We start from the raw sequence: 17692 nt of genomic DNA, 5'->3' as shown, positions 1-17692 counted from the left end.
CTTAGACTTTCTTATTTTCATCTTTCTTATTTTTAGATGGCACTACTAAAGATATTACAGCAGAAGAGCTGATTATGCATGAAGAACTTTTTTTAGCTGGACTTCTTTAACCAATACAGTAATTTGTGACAGAGGGACACAATTTACAGGACATACATTTGAGCAGAATACAGTGAAGCCTAGATTTAGATGTAAGACTACTAGTTTCTCATCATGCCTCACTTATTGGGTACAGAGTATGTAGGAAAGCTTGCTGAACTCTTTAAACTTTCCCAGCTAGAATTAAAATGACCTTCAGATAACCTAGCATATTTCACTTCCAAAGTGAGTTAGGCTAAACTGAATTAAGGTCATTTTTAATTCTGAGGAAAAATAGATACTGAGGCACTTAATATAGCTTAGTCTACTTTAAATTAACAGTTGTAATTAACTTGGAGATCTCTGTAGTAAAGACCTAAAAAGATAAATTTAAAACACCACTGGTTTTGTTTTTTATTTTTAATCTTCTTAATTCTGTAGAAGGTATTCAGAGTCTTAATATACAATAAGAACAAACAGTATAATATTGATCACCGCTCAATTATGGTAAACATGCAAGTAACTAAGTAAGCTACCCTGAAAGTGGCTTACTATATAGTTTTTTAAACAGCTATGCATTTTAATAACTTTGACTACACAAGTAGTATTTCCATTCAAATCTGTGGGAGTAAACTAGAATCAAATATCAAACAAGTATACCATCAACTCTGACTTACGTTTCATCCCTGCTATAGTTCCTGTGCAGCAGTACAAATATGTTGCTAAAGTACTAAAAATACAAGAAAAAAAAAGTGATTTTTTTGTTTGCTCTCCTCTACTCAATATGTACAAAATCAACTTATACGGAATAATCTGCAGAACAATTATAAGCAACTGAAAAAAAGTGCTGCATGGCTGATAGCAAGAGACTACACCCACTGCCAAATGATCAAAAGAGATAAAGGCCAAGAACTGAGCAGCTGGACTTGCCCATTAAGGCAGTCTGTAGCTTATCTCTGAAAAAAACATGTGTGTTCTGCAGGACATTGACCTCAACACAGAACCTTTCACCTCCTGTGATGAATGAATATGTAGCCACTATCCATACAAAATTTGATAAAATTCTCTCTTATAGGGGGTAATACTGACAGCAAAAGCATAGAACCTGTTTTGTTAAATTAGGTCTAAAACATCAGAAACAAAAAAAAAAAAAACCACTTTGCAGCTTTATGGCTCTTGAGAGGCTTGTGGTGAACTGTAGTTAAAAATCAATAAGGGAATATATAAACTCTTTTTTTCTATGTTTACATGTTTGTTTTTTTTTTTACCACTGGCTATCTTAGGAAATATTTGGGAAACATCTAGTGCCAAGAAAGAGAGGGTGGCAGTGGTGAAGTATTGGCTGCTGGTGTAAACTTCCTTTGGAGCTTTTTGCTTTAAGTCTGCCTAGTCACACTGAAGGGAGCCCAAGTTGCCCTCAGTTAAGACTCCTTCCAAACAAAAATGTCCCTCAAAATTAGAACATCCATGGTGTGCCAAATACTTTCCTGAGGCTCCAGATTCCTTTTGGATTCACAATTGAAGAGCATCAAAGAACATTTTTCAGGACATCTGGCAGAGCAAGTTCTCAGCCAAGTTGCTTTGGTTTCATAGTGGATTCAGGGGCTGGCAATCTCAGACATTGTAGAAACATGATGTAAGTACTTTCACTTCTCTCTGAGGGGATGGGTCCTCAACTGGAATGAATTTGGTATCAGTGGATTAAGCCTTTCCTGCAGAAGGATTTAGTTTATTGCTGTCTGTATAGCTAGTATAGGGAGCAGGGGAAATTGCTGTACTCCTGCTTTCATCCTTTCCCTTAGCACATCTACATGACATAATTGATATATTCTTGGCAGGTCTGAAATTATGCTGCAGTGATGAATATTCCTGTTTCTGGGTCAGAAGCTGTAAAATTTGGAAAATATCTTCCATATTCACAAAGAAATACATATGCTTCTTGGCACGTTAGCAACCTGCTAGAAAAGCATCCCACACTGGCAGAACAGGGGTTAGCTGAGAGCAGGAAATGTGCCAGTAGCCTGGAACAACCCAAAAGGAAAACAAGGAGTTAAATGCCAAATATATCATTCTGTTGAGGAGAGAGAAGGAGGCTGCCAGGGGTGTTCAAAGATGCAGGAATGTGGGATTTTGGGAAGAGCAGACTAATTTGGTATTCAAACCCCACTGTTTACAGGCACTGCTGCAATGGCAAGGCAGGCTGGCCACAGAAAGAGAGCCCCAACTAAGGCAGGTACATAGTCATAGGGCAAGCAGAGCCTACACCCTCAGGCTAAGGATGATCAGTATGGATGGGCTGAACCATCAATCTGTGTTTGCCAACCCCTTGCAATGCAGGCACACCTCAAATTCCAGAGAAGAAAACGAAGATCCGTAATGATTTAAATTTAGTCACTTGCTTCAAATGTGTATTGAAAACAACTGATGTAGTTGCTACAGAAATGCCATTATCTCATCTAGAAATCAGAATGATTATGGAGTGAAAGGATATGTGGCTCCAGAAGTAATTACTATATGAACAGGTGATTTCTACTAAGAACACCTGAGAGTCTTTAATATAGAAGAACTTTATGGTTTTTTGTCCTGAAATGACCCTCTCATTTTTAGTTCTAAGTCTGTGTAGGGTACAATATGTGAGTTTCATGAGGGAACTATACATCTGATACAGAGCTTTAGGCTTTATCAGAGTGAAGGATTGGTCTTGCTAGGATATTCCTAACTGATAGTTCCCAACAAATAGGTAAAAAAATAGATGATAATATGCTGAGAGTCATTGAAACAACATCATGAAATCACATACAGTTCTAAAACTGCTGAGTTGACTTTCTTAGAGTATATTTTTTTAAATCTCATATAGGTCAGCAAAACACATGAAATTTTAATTTTCAGATTGGGCCTTTAGTGAAAGATATTAACAGACACAAACAGAACATTTTTCACATTTGCATTACTTTGTTTTTTAACCAATTGTGTTGAAAGAAAGGCAAACTACTTGTTAATAAGCAGTGATATGAGACATTTCAGCATAAAATGATTTTATATAAGAAAATTAAGGAAACTAAAGATTAGGGCTGGAATAATAGTTGACAGTCTGAATGCTAAGTGATTGCATACACATAATATCTAAAATCATCGGTATGTTTTGTGATTAATCAATGACTATTAACCTGTTAATGTAGCATAAGATGTGTGAGCAGTGAGTATGTGAATACAAACGTCTAGCCCCAACTCCTTATTTCTGTTATCTTTGCCTACATGTGTAATGCTAGAACCATGGATGTGGTTAATTTAGTATTTCACAGCACTGTTGAATTATATTTGTTAGGTTTCTGATAAAGAGAGTGTTTGGGTAAAAACATTTATGCAAATCCATCAGTGCTGCATGTGCATTAAGAGCATGTGGTTATTTGAGAACCAGTGTCAGTGCATTGGTGCACACACACACATATATATGGTCTGGACATGTATATGTAGGATTCTGCTGGAGTACATGCAATGACCAGCTGATCCTTGTCCACCAAGATCCAAAGGGCAGTAATGTCTATTGGACCTTGGTGGATTCCCACATATGCAGCCTTTGCAGCTTAATTTGCTAGTGAAGGGATGAGCTGTAACACCAGGAATATGCTAAAGATGCTGCAGCAAATCTCATTTGTTAGCGATGCCACTGCTGTCTTCTCAAGGATATCAAAATGCCTGTCAGCACCTGGATGAAAATCAGCTGACTCAGACTCAATCTGGCCAAAATGAAAATTATGATGGCTGGAACAGGGAAAACATTTAAAACTGGGGTAAGATCTTTACCTGAGACATAATTTTCAGATATTTATTTAAGTACTACAGCACCTCAGAGCTCTATTTTTTGTCATTGTATGAATGATGGAGATGATGGATGGCAAAAGTACCCTCTCCTTTTCCCATGCTTAAGTTCTCCTCCTCGTGCAGATCTGGCAATTGCAATCTACATGCTATTCCTCAGCAGAGCGAATTACTGATAACTCACTGAACCTCTTTTTTAGTGCATAAAGAATGTATAGACTCCAACTTTGGCAAAATGAAACAGCTCTCTTCAATAGTAACTGCTTCACTGCCCTCAATGGTTTGCAGGTTATTTCCTCATGATGTTTGAGTCTTGTTTCTATCTTCAGAACAAGATAGAAGTCTCTTCCTCAGAGACAGCTTCTTTAATCATAGAAACATAGGTACTCCCCTGAAGTAAGCAGTATCACACACATCAGAATAATACAAGGGAAAAGTTGAAGAAAATCAGGAGAAAGTCCCTTAAAATGAAAAGTTCATTGATCAAACCACAGCCTACAAAACATCAAGATAATTCAGGTAAGTGTTCCCAAAATGTTGCAGCTATATAATCCAGGCAGCTTGTACAACTGTCAAGGCAGACCACACACTGGCTAGATCTGCCCAGTGTTCCCATACACTGTACTCCACTGCACAGGCTCAGGAAACTGGAAATTTCCTAGAAGTATCTACTTTAGTGTGCATTAGTGTGTGTGTATAAAATCCTGAATTGTAATAAGGTAATTCAGTATTAGGCTGTGACAGCATGTGCTTCACCAGCAAGCAGTCCACGGTGCTGGGAGAGGATTTTGATAACCCCAGTGAAGGATGGTAGCCAGAACAATTCCTGCAGCCTTGAAGAAGGAATGCTGCCAGAAGAGGCTGGGTATCACATACATTGTCCTGGCAGAATATATGCAGTTTGTGATCCATAAGATTAGCACTTCTGCTCTCCACTCTCTCCACTTTAAAGCACATAGAGCCTTTTTTTGATAAGCATTTCCTTCCAGAGCTAAAACACTCAAAGCGTTTCACATGATAAATATATAAAGAGAGCTATCATCAACTTGAAAGTCACAATACCGCTTGAAAATGTGTAGCTGTAGCTATTTATGATGGGTGGCAGCAAAAGGGGGGGAGGAAAAAAAAACTCCTTCCTGGCAGCCCGCTTACTTTCTACGTTTTTTTTTTTTTTTTTTTTTCCTATAGTCTGGTGAGCCGTGTAAAAACAGACACTGAACAGGCGGCAAGTGCGAGTTTCCTCCCGTCGGCCGCTGGGGTGCAGGCCCGGGCGGGTGTCCTCGGGGATGCTCAGGGGCGCCGGGGCGGGCGCAGCCGCAGGGCCGCGGCCCGCGCGGCCTCCCGGGGTCACCTTGGGCAGAGCGGCCTCGCCCCCGCTTCGGCCGCTGCCCCGCGGGCGGGCCGGGCCTGCCCTGCGGCAGCGGGGGCGCTCCGGGACCGCCGGCCGCCGGCCCGGGGACGCCGAGCGTGCCGAGACCCCGCGGGCAGCGGCCGCGGGCACCCACCGCCCCCGCCCCCTCGAGCGGCTGCCGGACGGGGGGCACCGCCCGGGGCTCCCGCAGCCCCTGCCCCGGGCCAGCCCCCGCCCGAAGCGGCGGCAGCGGCCCGGCCGTGGTCGGCTGCGCCCCCGCGGGCGGCGCAGCGGGAGGAGGCGCCGCCCCGGCCGTCATTTCCGCCGAGTGCGGGGCGGGGGAGGGGGCAGAGCGCTCGCCTCCTCCTCCGCGGCGGCCGGAGACACAGAGACCCAGAGCGGGGCCAGGGCAGCTCCGCCGCCGCTGCCGCCGCCGCGCCCGCGGGCCGCGCCGCCCCGCCAGCCGAGCCCGGCCCGGCCCCCGCCCGGCATCCCTCCCGCCCCCCGCCCCGGCCCGGCCATGGGGAACGCAGCCACCGCCAAGAAGGGCAACGAGATCGAGAGCGGTGAGTGAGGGGGACGCGCCGCCGCCGCCTCCGCCCGGCTCCGCTCCCGGAGGAGGGCTCGGGGCCGGGCCTGGCGCGCCCGCCCCGCGTCGCCGCAGGCCCCGCGGCCTCGGGCCGAGCCCCCCGCCCCTACAGGCCCGACCGCGGCCTGCGCGGCGCCGCGGGGAGCCCGCCCGACCCCGGCCCCGCCGCGGGGCTCAGCGGGCTCTCGGGAAACCAGCGGGACAAACCCGCCCGCGGCCGCTGGGCCGAGGCCGCCGCCGGGCCGCGCGTGCGGCTGTCCCGCAGCAGGTGTCCGTCCCCGGTGGAGGAGGAGCCGGCGGCGGGGCCGCGGTGTCGGCGGGCAGGTGTCGGCGCCTCCGCCAGCCTTCATCCTCGCCCCGGCCCGCTCGCTTTCCCCACCCCCGAACACACCCTGCCGGCGGGGGAGGCCGCCCGCCCGCCGCGCTCCGTCTGCGGCGGGAGGGTTTTCATCCCGCTGCGGGGAATGTAGGTCAGAAACTCCTGTGCTCGCCCGGATCGTGCAGCCCCGGTGACCCCGCGGCCGTGCCCGCGCCCCGCGGCGCAGCCCCAGCCCTGCGGCGTGTTTACATCGCTCGGGAGCGCGCTGGGAGAGCCCTCGGTACGGCCGTGCTCTCCTGAGCCCTGAGTAAAATGGAAGACAAAAGCATTGATCTGAACTCGTCATGGCAGGGAGCTTTCTGCTGGTGTTTCTGTTCGTTTGTTTGCTTTGTTTTTGTTGTTTTGTTGTTGTTTTTTTTTTCCCTCTGAGTATTTCAGCATAACTTTAAGCAATATAAAGCCGTTTCAGTTGTTGGGAAGAAAACCCTAGACTTTATTTTTTGCATGTTGACTTACTTCCTTTCTAGGGAAAAAGTTTGGGTGTGTTTGTGATGGATAAGAGTAAAGACAAGACGTAGTGAGTAGGCAGTTGTGCAAGCTCGGTGTTGTGACAACAATACCCTTTGTTACTGGAAAATCCTAGGGCATTAAAATGGAAATAACTTTCAGCGTTGAAGTTGGGGGGTTTAAGGGTTTGGTTTTGGGTTTTTTGTTGTTATGGTGGGGTTTTTTGGGGTTTGTTTGTTTGTTTGTTTTGTAGTTGTTTGGGTTTTTTTAAATGTGTGTAAGTGTGTGTACTTTTTGTGTATTTGCTGTTGAGGTCTGGGGTAGAACTAGGTAACCCGATTTGCATAGGCCGGGTCCTGCCCACACAGCATTCCTCTGGCTTCCCAGGGATCTGCAGTGGGTGCTTCCAGCTGTGGGAGCAAGGACCTACCTGCTCTGGTAGATCTCTGGCTGACCTACCCAGTTCTGATTGTTGGTTTCACCTTTCAGTTCTTATGTCTTAGCTCACTATTATTTTAGACTTCACAATCCAAATCTGTTACGAGTAGTATTTGACTGTTATTGTTTAGTGGTTCTATTTTTTAGTTGAGTGCATTAATTTTGATGGGAAGTATTTTAGCCTAACTATAAAGATAAGTGTGGAGAGAGTGGATTGAAGTACTTCAGATGACAAAACATTGCATTTTGTACTTCATGGTAACTGTACTGCTATTAGTTTGTGCAATTAAATAACACTACAACACACAGTGTTTACTTTCATTTTAATGAATTCTCAGTATATTTAGCAGCAAAATTCTGTAATGATACAACTCCTGTAACTAGGAGAAAAAATTGGTCATCATTGACATACTGCTGGGAAAGACCAGGATTCACTTACCATGGAAGATTTATAATATATGGATACTAAACAACTAATTAATTATTAGAAACAACGTTTGGTTTACTGTCAGTGAATGTTGATTGTCATCTATTCATATGATACATGGCAACCAAAAACTAAAGAAATATAAAATGAGGTGGAGCTTTAATATTTCTGAACTATTTTTTTGCATTTTTGAACAAGTTTTCTAGTTTTGTGTGTTAAGTGTCCTCAGTAGCATGAATTCCAGATTACAAGACACTGAAAATGAAGTTGTTTGAAGGGGTAACAGAAGAATATCCAGCTTTGAATTCTGAAGGTGATATTGTTCCTTGATTCATGAATGGAGCTTATGGAATTGTGTGGATCCAAGGGCATGCTAAGGTCCTTGGAAGAACAATGAAGGGTAACACAGTTTCCCCTGATAACTATACTTACTAGTTCATGAAGTGTAATTTGAGACCTCTTGCACTGTCTATGGTCAGCACAGTAAAAGCTGTTCACCCAGCTATGGCCCTTATATCCTTCTCATTTATTGTAGCTTTCCATTTATAGTGCAATATCTTTAGTACTTGTTACTTCACTTAGGCAATGAAGTGGAATAAAACCATGGGTATGTGAACACCAGTAGAAGATGAGAGGAAATGTTTAGGGGTATTTCTGGGCTGAAGTTGCAAGTGAATGAAGTCTGAGCGGTGGTGGTTTCTTAAGTTTGGTCACCACAAGAGTGAATCGGGCTTGTGTAGCAGGGAGGGGAAGATACATGATGTATACAGAGGATAGAAAGGAAAGCTTCAGTGTCATCTGTTAGGCGTTTATTTCTATGGCCTTCTGTTCCACATTGTCCTAATATGCATTGGGTTTTGACTTGGAGGACCAAAACTAAAAGTTATCCTTTGGTAACAAGAAGCTTCAGGGTTCTGGCTCCATTTTAAGCTTTGTTTTAAATGCTTTCGTGGTTTTCCACAGCAACCTACAAATTCTGAGGGCCTTTTAGAATAGTAATATAAATATCTTTCATTTGCAAACTGGAGAGACACAATTATCAGTTGCCATAAAATTTACTCTGATTCCTCATCCTAATATTCATTTAATTATTCTCATTGTTATTTGTTGGTTTTTTTCAGCTGCTCCATTTACAGTAGTTGAGAACTTTTGCAACCTAGAAGTTAAAAATATCAATATGTAGTAAATGTCATTTTTTAAAAAAGGCCACAGGGAGTCCTCCTTAACTTGTTGCAGTTAATCTAGGAGAATGTTAGCTTTATTATTATTCATTATCTTGGAATAATTTGTGAAAGTAGCAGGAAACATAACTGCAACACATCTGAGGTTTAAAAAAGGTCACATAACATAACTTTTTAATTCAGCAAGTGAATTTGTTACTTTCAAAAACATTATTAATTTTACACAAAACAGGAATGTTTTAACTTTACTAGAACTGCTTTCTAAACTAGAATGAATGTGAGCCCTGCAAAACTATACTTTGTAGAAAGTTTTGTGTGTGTTTTACTTCAAATAACACAATAATAGAGATTTTTAAAGTAATTATGATGTATGGCTCTGAATTATTTGCCCTATTAGATAGGCAAAGGAATGTCGTACATGACAGCAAGAGGTTTGGCTATAAATTAACAGTAATCCCACTTGTAGTTTTGTTTGTGGTTTTTGTTGGGTTGTTTCCCCCATTGTCCATTCCCCTTTCTCCCCCGCAGATTCAAGAGCACTTAGGTGTGATGTTGTCTGTTTCTTTGTAAGCACCAAACTGGATGAGAGACCAGTTGATTAGAATACACTGTTCAGGGTCTGGAAGATTTGTAAACTTTCTCTTCTTCTAATAGATCTTGATGACGTGGGCTTGGCTTCTGAATTTTATTTGCTGGGATTCAGATGGTCTTTGCTGCTTTTTCTGTGGCAGTATGTGGTAGTAAATTGCTCTTAAAATGTATTTTAAAAGGAAGCTATACAAGATTTTCAAAGCATAATTCTGTACATGCATCTTCTTACCTGGTAGCCAGATTTCTGGTTCTATTAATCAAGCATGATTTCACTAACTTTGACTTCTGTGGTTTTTAAATAGCCAAATACAGCATGTGTGATGTGTATTCTGCATGTGAGTTTTGTGTTCACTCCCACTTTTCCTTGAGGTGTTCCCTACAGTATCTTCAGTATGACAGAGTTCCCATTATACTCAATTCTTTGCTTTTTATCTCTTATAATTTGTAGAAAGTTTAAGTAGTGCTCCTTTCAAGTGTGCTTGACAGGAAGATGCAGCCTTCTACTTTTTCTTTTTCCAGTAGATTTTAACTTCTTCTGGGTGCATTTCTTAAAAAGTGAGGATATTTTTTTTTTTTCATATTTTTCATGTGTATTCACTGCTGGGTCATTCTGTTGAATTTTCTTGCTGAAGAACAAAAGAGACCACAGGTGTATTTCTTGTTAAGACTAGATGAGGCAAGGCTCTATCACTGCTGACCTTGGTTAGATTAAAATTGGTGAAGTAGAGGTGAAAAGCTCTGTATCCATTGCTAGCCCAAGGTAGCTGATTCCCTGTCACTTTTCCAGAGACTTTTGCTTGAGTGTTTTTGATCAGAGTATAGCTTTATTCAACACAGAGTGTCTTTTTTCTTTGCTCATTATGTTTAGTGCTCCAATTTTGAAATGGGTAGTTTTGGAGCCTTGTTCTTGGATCAGAACATCAGCTAAAATATGTATTGTATAGAGAGTAGTTAAAATTATATATTAGAGTGATGCTGGAATGGCCTGCATGAATAACATCTCTAAACAATGTATGTAAAGCTTCTTTCCCACTATGTTGGGGTTGTATCATCTATTAATCAGGTAGAGTTCAGCAGTAAGAAAATAAGAAATAGTTGTGATTAGTTGCTGAAGGAATATCTGAAAAACCTTCTGCTGTAATCACCAATGTAAGACTACCAGTATACATCGTGTGAAGAGAGGCACCATCTGAAAATTCTGCTTTAATTAAAAACAAAATGCTTATTCATAGCTTGGACTAGCAAAGAGAGAGGTTATCACTCATTAAAGATAGCCACATGGTAGCATAACAAAAGGTCAGAAGGGCCTCCAAGTGATAAATTGATTTGTATTTAGCTGTTGTGGTTAGGCCTTTATTACAGGCTCAGACTACTTTAGAGACAGAGTATTTTAAATTACTTGGCATTCCCTCCGTGCTGGGTTTGTTTAGTGTTTGTTCATCTACCCATCCACATTTGTAGAAGTGGCATAATCAAAAGTAATATGTTGAATAATGCTGGGATTTCTCATATTCTTTCAAGTCACTTTTTTCCTTAGCCTAATTAAGGCTATGCTGTGCTGCAAAAATGAAACCTCTCATTGGTACAGAGAGCAGAATGTAAGGGTGCAGCAGAGCAGGTTATGGTGTGGAGTGGAGGGCTCTGCTCCATTCCATGCCAGGCTGGCAGGGAGTCTTCTCCAGAGGGTGAAAGTTCTTCTGGAGCTGACACATCCCTCCTTTGGACAGAGCTCCTTTGGAAAGGCTTTTGGACAGCTGTCAGATTTTGTGTTTTGCCTGCATACTTACTAGACATCATAAAGGACTTGTTTGTCCAGATTCTCTTTTTTTTTTTTTTTTTTCTAAACTACAGCAATTGGTTTAATAAAGAATATTGTTTCTGCTATACAGCAGGTGAGTTCCAGATCAGATCTAGAATCTGATCTAGACTGGTTTGTTTTATTTTATTTCATCAGTGCTTCTAGCATTTAAGCTTGCAAAGTTTTCAGTGTTAGGAACCTTGAGTCAGTGGGGATTTTCCTTATAAACTTGTGAAATTTAGGGCTAGAACTTGATAAAAAGTCTACCCTGCAGTGCTGCTCTCAAATTTTGTTTCAGGTACAAGGTGCTGTTTAATAAGCATTTCCTTCATTTGTAGTTCTGCTTTTCTGTCCCCTGCTACTTGTTTTCCTGCCTCTGTGCCCTCAAGTGTGCTGGAGTAACTATGAGACAACAAGGTGAACTGAATTTGAGGTTGATCTAGGTTAAAAATAACCCTATAGAAAAGGGAAAGCAGAAGGAACTTTAGTTCACCTGTATTTGGCTTCCTGATCCAGTTCACAGCAGCCACACAAGCAGTTGGACCAGTGCAGGTGGGGTATGGCACAGAGAAGAGAGTGGCTAGCAGGCACTAAATAGGAGCTGCCTGACCTACTGCTGTTGCCAAAAGCAGAGCTGTGGTTTCAGGCTGTACTGCAAGTATTTTCCTACCATAAGCAGTTTCTCTGCTGGGAGGTAGAAGTGCTTCCTGGGAAATGGGAAAGAGAACAAAGTAGCAGTGGCGCTCTGAGGAGGTAATTGAAGTGAGGAATATGTTGTCTTAGAGTTGCAAAACTAGAAGATAAAATCACTTTGTTTCCTTTTTAGGGTTTTGGGGGTTTTTTTTGCCTTTTTTAAACCTTCCACTTCAGTGGTTGGGAAAGGATTTAGACACATTTTATTTCTTTTTGTTATCCTAGTGTTCAGGAGGGCTAGTCATGAGCTAGTACCCCATTTTGTTTGTACACAAACATAATTTCTTCACTGAAACTGTTTTGGAAAATGAGGTAAATACTGACAAGAAATGAAGGTGAGACTGCTAGTTTGTATAGCAGGAGAACTGGGATGCAGCAGTTTAGAGTGTGTGCTGTGCAGTGAGCTAAAGGGAGCTACTGACCTGCCTGTGGTGTTGGGATCAGCAGCGGTGAACAGGACTCTCTTCAGGGCTGGTTTGAGCCTCTCTTTGGCACCTCCCTTGCTCTTTCCTCCACATCTCAGCAGAATCACATCCGCTAAGAGTAAGGTTTCACAAAACAGCTGAGCCCATCTGGTGACTTGCACTGTTGAAAAATCAGGTTTTATTCCTAGACCCTTCACAGGTCATGATTCAAGTGTTTCTCCAATCCATTGTTAAGATATTTTAATAGGCAGAAAACAATGTAAGTTTTATCTCTTTGGGTTATCCATAATTATTTTTGCACACGGAATCAATTCACTGAGGTGTCAGATGGCAAAAGACAGATTCAAAAGGAGTGTTGAAAGCACCATTGGCAACGAAATGTTCAGGTGGCAAGAAAAAGGAGTCTATATTTTTTAGCATTGAGCTCTTTAAGATTTCACTCTGCCAACTTCTTGAAAAAATTATTATTCCAAACTACCACTTTCTCATCTGCATTTGTTTATATAAGAAACTCAAGACTTCAAGTTTTTGGTGAGAGATATTAGCACCTAGCAGTTGGACATCTAGAGCTATATGAAGGTAGAGAAAAATAGAGCAAAACATTGCTTACTTCTATGTCTACACTTGCCATATGGATTTTTAAGACAATAGTATTTTAGAAGAGGATTTTTTTTCTGTTTAAGATTTTCATTTTGTATCTATTTGTTTTGTTTGGTTGTTTTTGTTGTTGTTGGTTTTTTCCCAATTTGCTGTTCAGAGGAAGAAATGTAACAAAGTTTTTATTTCTTCCATTATATTACCTTCTGCTTTTCCCTGCCCAGAAGGAAAAGGTGTTTGCTGGCTTCTGGTAGAATGAGTTCTGGTATGTATTCCTTGTTATACGTGTAGTAAGGGTTAGGCTAACTTCTTAGCATTATGCTATGCAGTAAAAGTGTGGAAATGCCTTGGTGTTTGTTTTGTGTGGTTTTTTAAAGCCACAGGTTTTGTGCCTTCTGAATAAACAACCAGTTTCTCTACATTGGGATGTCATCTGTCTGTAGTTTTGAGCAATAATTTTGGTTTCAGAAATACTTTTCAGTAAATCAGGGAGGCATATAAATACGCTCCACATGTAAGAGCTAAATAGGTGTCCAGATTCTGAGAAAGCAAAAATCATTTCTATGACATAGCTGATCTTTACCAGAGAAAGCCTGATGAGCATTTTGAGACAAATCCTCCCCTTAGGAAGGGCTTAGAGAGGTGCTGTTCTACTTGCACTGACCTTTCTCTTCAGAGAGATACAGTATTTCTGTGATAGACTAACCGTAAAGTAGCGAGGTGTCTTACCTGTGTGTCCTTTAAAATGTTGCTAGCTGAGTGAGTATCTAAACTGTTTGGTGCTTTGTAAATGTAATTGTTAGTTTGTTATTCCTCTGCCTCTGGTTAACTCGTATCCTTGTATCCTTTTGCTAAATTTTTAAAGCCACGACATCAGGAACTTTTTGTTTCTTTTGTTTCATTCAGGTTAAGGTGCTTCCAGGAAGTATGTGCTCATTAGCATACTGCACTTGCTGCTAGCACTTGTCTGTAAACCCACAGACACTCACAGCTGCCATGTGGCTCAAGAAATTAAAACAAAGGAAAGAGCTTTTCTGGCAAGAAGATGGAAACTTGAAAGATAGAAAAGACTGTTACTTTGCCTGTGCCCAGAATCAGTTTCCTTTGCCCTCTCACAAAATGACATAATTAAGGGTGTATGTACTCTGCTACTTCAGTAGTTGCATTGTTATAGTGATTAAGTTAGTTTTGATTACTATAACATTAGGCAGTTCGAAATTCTTTGTCTTGTGGCAAGCACCAGTAACAGCTTTATTGTGTATGTAAATTCTGATTGTTAAGCATATGATAATCTAGCCTTACTTTGCACAGGATGAAACTGTGCTTTAGCTGCGTCAAAGTCTATCATTAAGATAAAGTTTTTAATGCAAATTACCTATGTTCAAGCATTTTATTAACTGATCCATAGATTATTGTGGAGGATGGAGGTTTTGATTAGAGTTTCTCATTGAAAAACAGGGTAGGTGGTGAGAGAGAGAAAGAGCATTACATAGCTAAAATGATGCCAAGCCCATTTGAAAGATCATGGTATTTCCCTCAAACAGCCATGATGAAAAAAGATATGTTTTCATTAACTTATTGAGCACTGTTTTATATTGGGCAGTTTTGAAAATCCAATGCTTCAGTTGTATGTTTGTTTTTTGTGAAGACTTGTGTAGTGAGAAGCACACCCTGCAACTCCCAGCACTGGTCCTCTGCTTTGGGAACTGCGGGTTAAGCATTCTAAAGCAGTAGAGTGCTATAGTGCATTGTGTGTTCAAGCTGGATTCTCTCCATTGGCTGAAAAATCCACATTGCAATGGTATGTGTGTAGTGAACTGAACTTCAGAGAGAAATTAGGTGGTAGATCTTTTAGCCTAATATAATGGCATGTATGAATAACAAATTGCAAGACAAGCAAGTTTTGGAATTTGTTTAATTGTACAGCAGCTTCATGGGATGTGGAATTGCCTGGGAGAGTGAGGGTGTGTAGTGCTTTGTAGTGGTTCTTAAGGTGTTTCCTGATTTTTCTGCAAATTAGCATTTTTTTCCCTTGAATTTCTTGAGGATGAATGATCAGATACAATACTGACACTAAAAAAATTAGCCTGTTTTTCACACAGATTGCACTAATATCTAATGAAGCTCAGCTTCTATCTAAATTTGGTCTATTATGACATGCTTTCTTCCAAAAAGATTGCTCTTTTGATACTACCTACCTCATAAACCAACTGTTCATTTAATATTCAAATGCAGAATTTATTTCATTTGCATATTAACTTAGGTTTTTTCATATTGTACTCCAAGGTAGGACATTCTTGAACTTTAAAGAATGTGTAGAGTTTGGGGTTCTTCAATTTCAATTAACAATTTTTGTTTTTAAGCAATACTTACTACCATGTATTGGTGATGAACATCAAACACCTTGCATCTCAGGTGAACACTCAGGAAAAGGTTGGCAAGGATGGAGTGATGTCCATGTCCAAGGATGGAATGATGTCTATGTAATTGCTATGTAAGTGGCATCTTTTATCTAGAATAGCTAGAGGGCATAATCTGTAAAACTGTGTGGCATGGGGAGTGAGGAATGTCCTATGCTTGCTTTTTTCTTACTTTTTTTAAGTAGCTGCTTTGAGTCATTGCTTTTATTGGCTTTTTCCTTAGGAACAGGTATCAATTTATTCATAATAAAACATTAGAGCTTTCCTTAAGAATGCGAAACTACAGAAAATGAGGATGGAGAAAAAAAACAGGCAACAGCTGGTAAAAGAAGGAACATGAGCTGAGGAATGTAAAAACAGGGAGCTCTGAGCAGGACATGGTTTGGGTCTTGTCCACATAGTCCCATACCAGAAAAGGGGGCTGATGAATGCTGGCCAGAGATGCTCTGCCTGAGGAGGTCAAAATACCACAGGTGTCCAGACATCCTGGAAAGCTTCTTCCACCTGGTTGCAGCTTGGTCAGAGCAGTAGAGTCTCTGATGAAGCGATCATGTGGAGATCTAGAGAGGAAATGTATAAATGTAGAGATGAACCAAGAGCATCTTAATAAGAAGTTTTGGAGAAGCCGAAGTCTAGGTTGCCATTAATCCCACTTGGGCTGTGGCATGCATTTGTTCCATCTTATTCCCAAGGGAGCTATCTTTCAGGACCCCAGGCAGAGCATTATGGATGTGCTCATATCTTTAATGCATTTTTCCTGACTGGACTCTGGATTTAGCCCAAAGTACAAGCTGATCCACCTGGCATTGTGCCTCTCCTGATGGTAGGAGATCCCATCCCCTGCTGTCTAGGCAGGGCAAATGGTGAGAAAGTGATGTATGAGGGCATAGTGGAATTTTCCAAGATGAGGTGTGAAGATGAACAGGATGCCATGAAGCCTACGGAAATACTGCATGGGAAAGACGTGTATCTCACAGGACAGCAGTCTTCTGCTGGGTCACTCCTGCCTCAGTCGGGTAGTTGAGTTCAGCTCCTGCTACAGAGGCAGAGAGGACACCCCTGACTACCTTCATGGTAGATGCCCAAAGATACCTTCTGGGGCTTTGTTCTGCCAGAGGTGCCAGGTATACTTGGCACATTGTATAGCTTCAGCCAGTTCTTGTGGGGTTTTTGGTTTTTTAGTTTGGTTTTGGTGAGTTTTGTTCGTTTGGGGTTTTGTTTGGTTGGTTAGTTTTTTGTGAGGTTTTTTTGGGTTGTTTTTTTTTGTTTTGTTTTTTTTGGTTGGTTGGTTTTTTAATGGAAAGTGTCTCTAGAAGCTTGGTACTTTCAGGAGCTAAAATGGTATTAGTTATTCACTTCGGAAGAGTTGGGATTTTTTTCGTGGTGGAAGTTTTTGGGGTTTGTTTTGTATTTTCTGTTTTCAAGCAGATGCTTGAAACTATGCAGTTTATTAACAAAAGCATCTGTTAAGTAATTGACAGCAGAAATATAGAACATAATTTGGCCAAATAACTTGTTCTTTTCAAATATAAGACAGTGATGTATGATGATTTGGTTGAATTTTCAAACCAGTTATAGCCCCCATTACTCGTCACTGTTCCTTTAGAGTGGTTTTTTCAGGACCTATTTTAGAAGCAATTTTGTATTGTCTGCTGGGCAAGAGTCTTCAGAGTAGAACCTGATTTTTGTTGGTATGATTTTTTTGAAAAAACCAAAACATGTCTCCAGCTTGAGGTTTGAGGCTATAATTATGAACCATTCTTCAACTTGCTGTTTATGCAGTACTTACATGACCAATTTTCCTTGGCAATAAAGCTGACTTGAAAAATGCTTGCCCTTATCACCCCTGCTGCTCTGCTCATAGCTACAATTCACTGTTCCTCCTGTGCTGATACAGCTGTTCAAGGACTGCTCTGTGTCTCACCACAATGGTTAAGACCCTTGCTCCCACCTGGTGCTGCTGTTTTAACCCTTTATTTCATTAACCAATCTTAAAACACCACCCCACCTTGTGTTGGGCTGATACAGAGGAGGGATCAAAATGGGGAAATGGTGTTGCAAGTGGCTTTTGCCATTGAAGAAAACACACACATTTCACTGAAGGGGAGAAGAAAATGCTACTGTTGCATGGTGTCGATATCACCTTTTGGGTTTGATAACATGAGATGGTTTTTAATTTGAGGGACTCTTCAGAGCCTTCCCTTGATCCAGAGGTGCTGCTGACTGACTTCGTAGTGCTATGCATCACCATGCCATTCTCAAATACTATCTGCAAGAGTTGCCCCAGTTTTTGCTTACAACTGAGACTAAAATAGTGTTTGTATCATTTTAGTTCTGTTAAATGTGATTATCCTCATGGTTGTCAGCACAACTTATTTTGTCAAAGGTATCAAAAAGATCACCAGCCTTCCTCTTCATATTTTAATTGCTCCAGAATGTACTCAAGTATTTGTTAGGAC

General features: G+C 41.5%; 1 protein-coding gene across 2 annotated transcripts in view; it reads left to right on the top strand.

Annotated features, from left to right (window-relative positions):
• The window catches only part of PRKACB (protein kinase cAMP-activated catalytic subunit beta), an 82691-nt gene that overhangs the window by 12436 nt on the left and 52563 nt on the right, over positions 1–17692 (top strand). Inside the window, exon 1 of one of the 2 annotated variants that reach the window (XM_068199932.1) lies at positions 5169–5814. The exons of the other annotated variant lie outside the window; for it this stretch is intronic. Coding sequence (XP_068056033.1) covers positions 5184–5814 — 631 coding nt within the window. The 5' untranslated portion in view covers positions 5169–5183. Of the gene's footprint in view, positions 1–5168; positions 5815–17692 lie in introns of those variants that run through there. 2 annotated transcript variants of the gene reach the window in all.

Source organism: Anomalospiza imberbis, chromosome 9, assembly GCF_031753505.1.
Source record: "Anomalospiza imberbis isolate Cuckoo-Finch-1a 21T00152 chromosome 9, ASM3175350v1, whole genome shotgun sequence".
Lineage (NCBI taxonomy): Eukaryota > Metazoa > Chordata > Aves > Passeriformes > Viduidae > Anomalospiza > Anomalospiza imberbis.
This window is presented reverse-complemented; position numbering and strand designations above follow the sequence as displayed.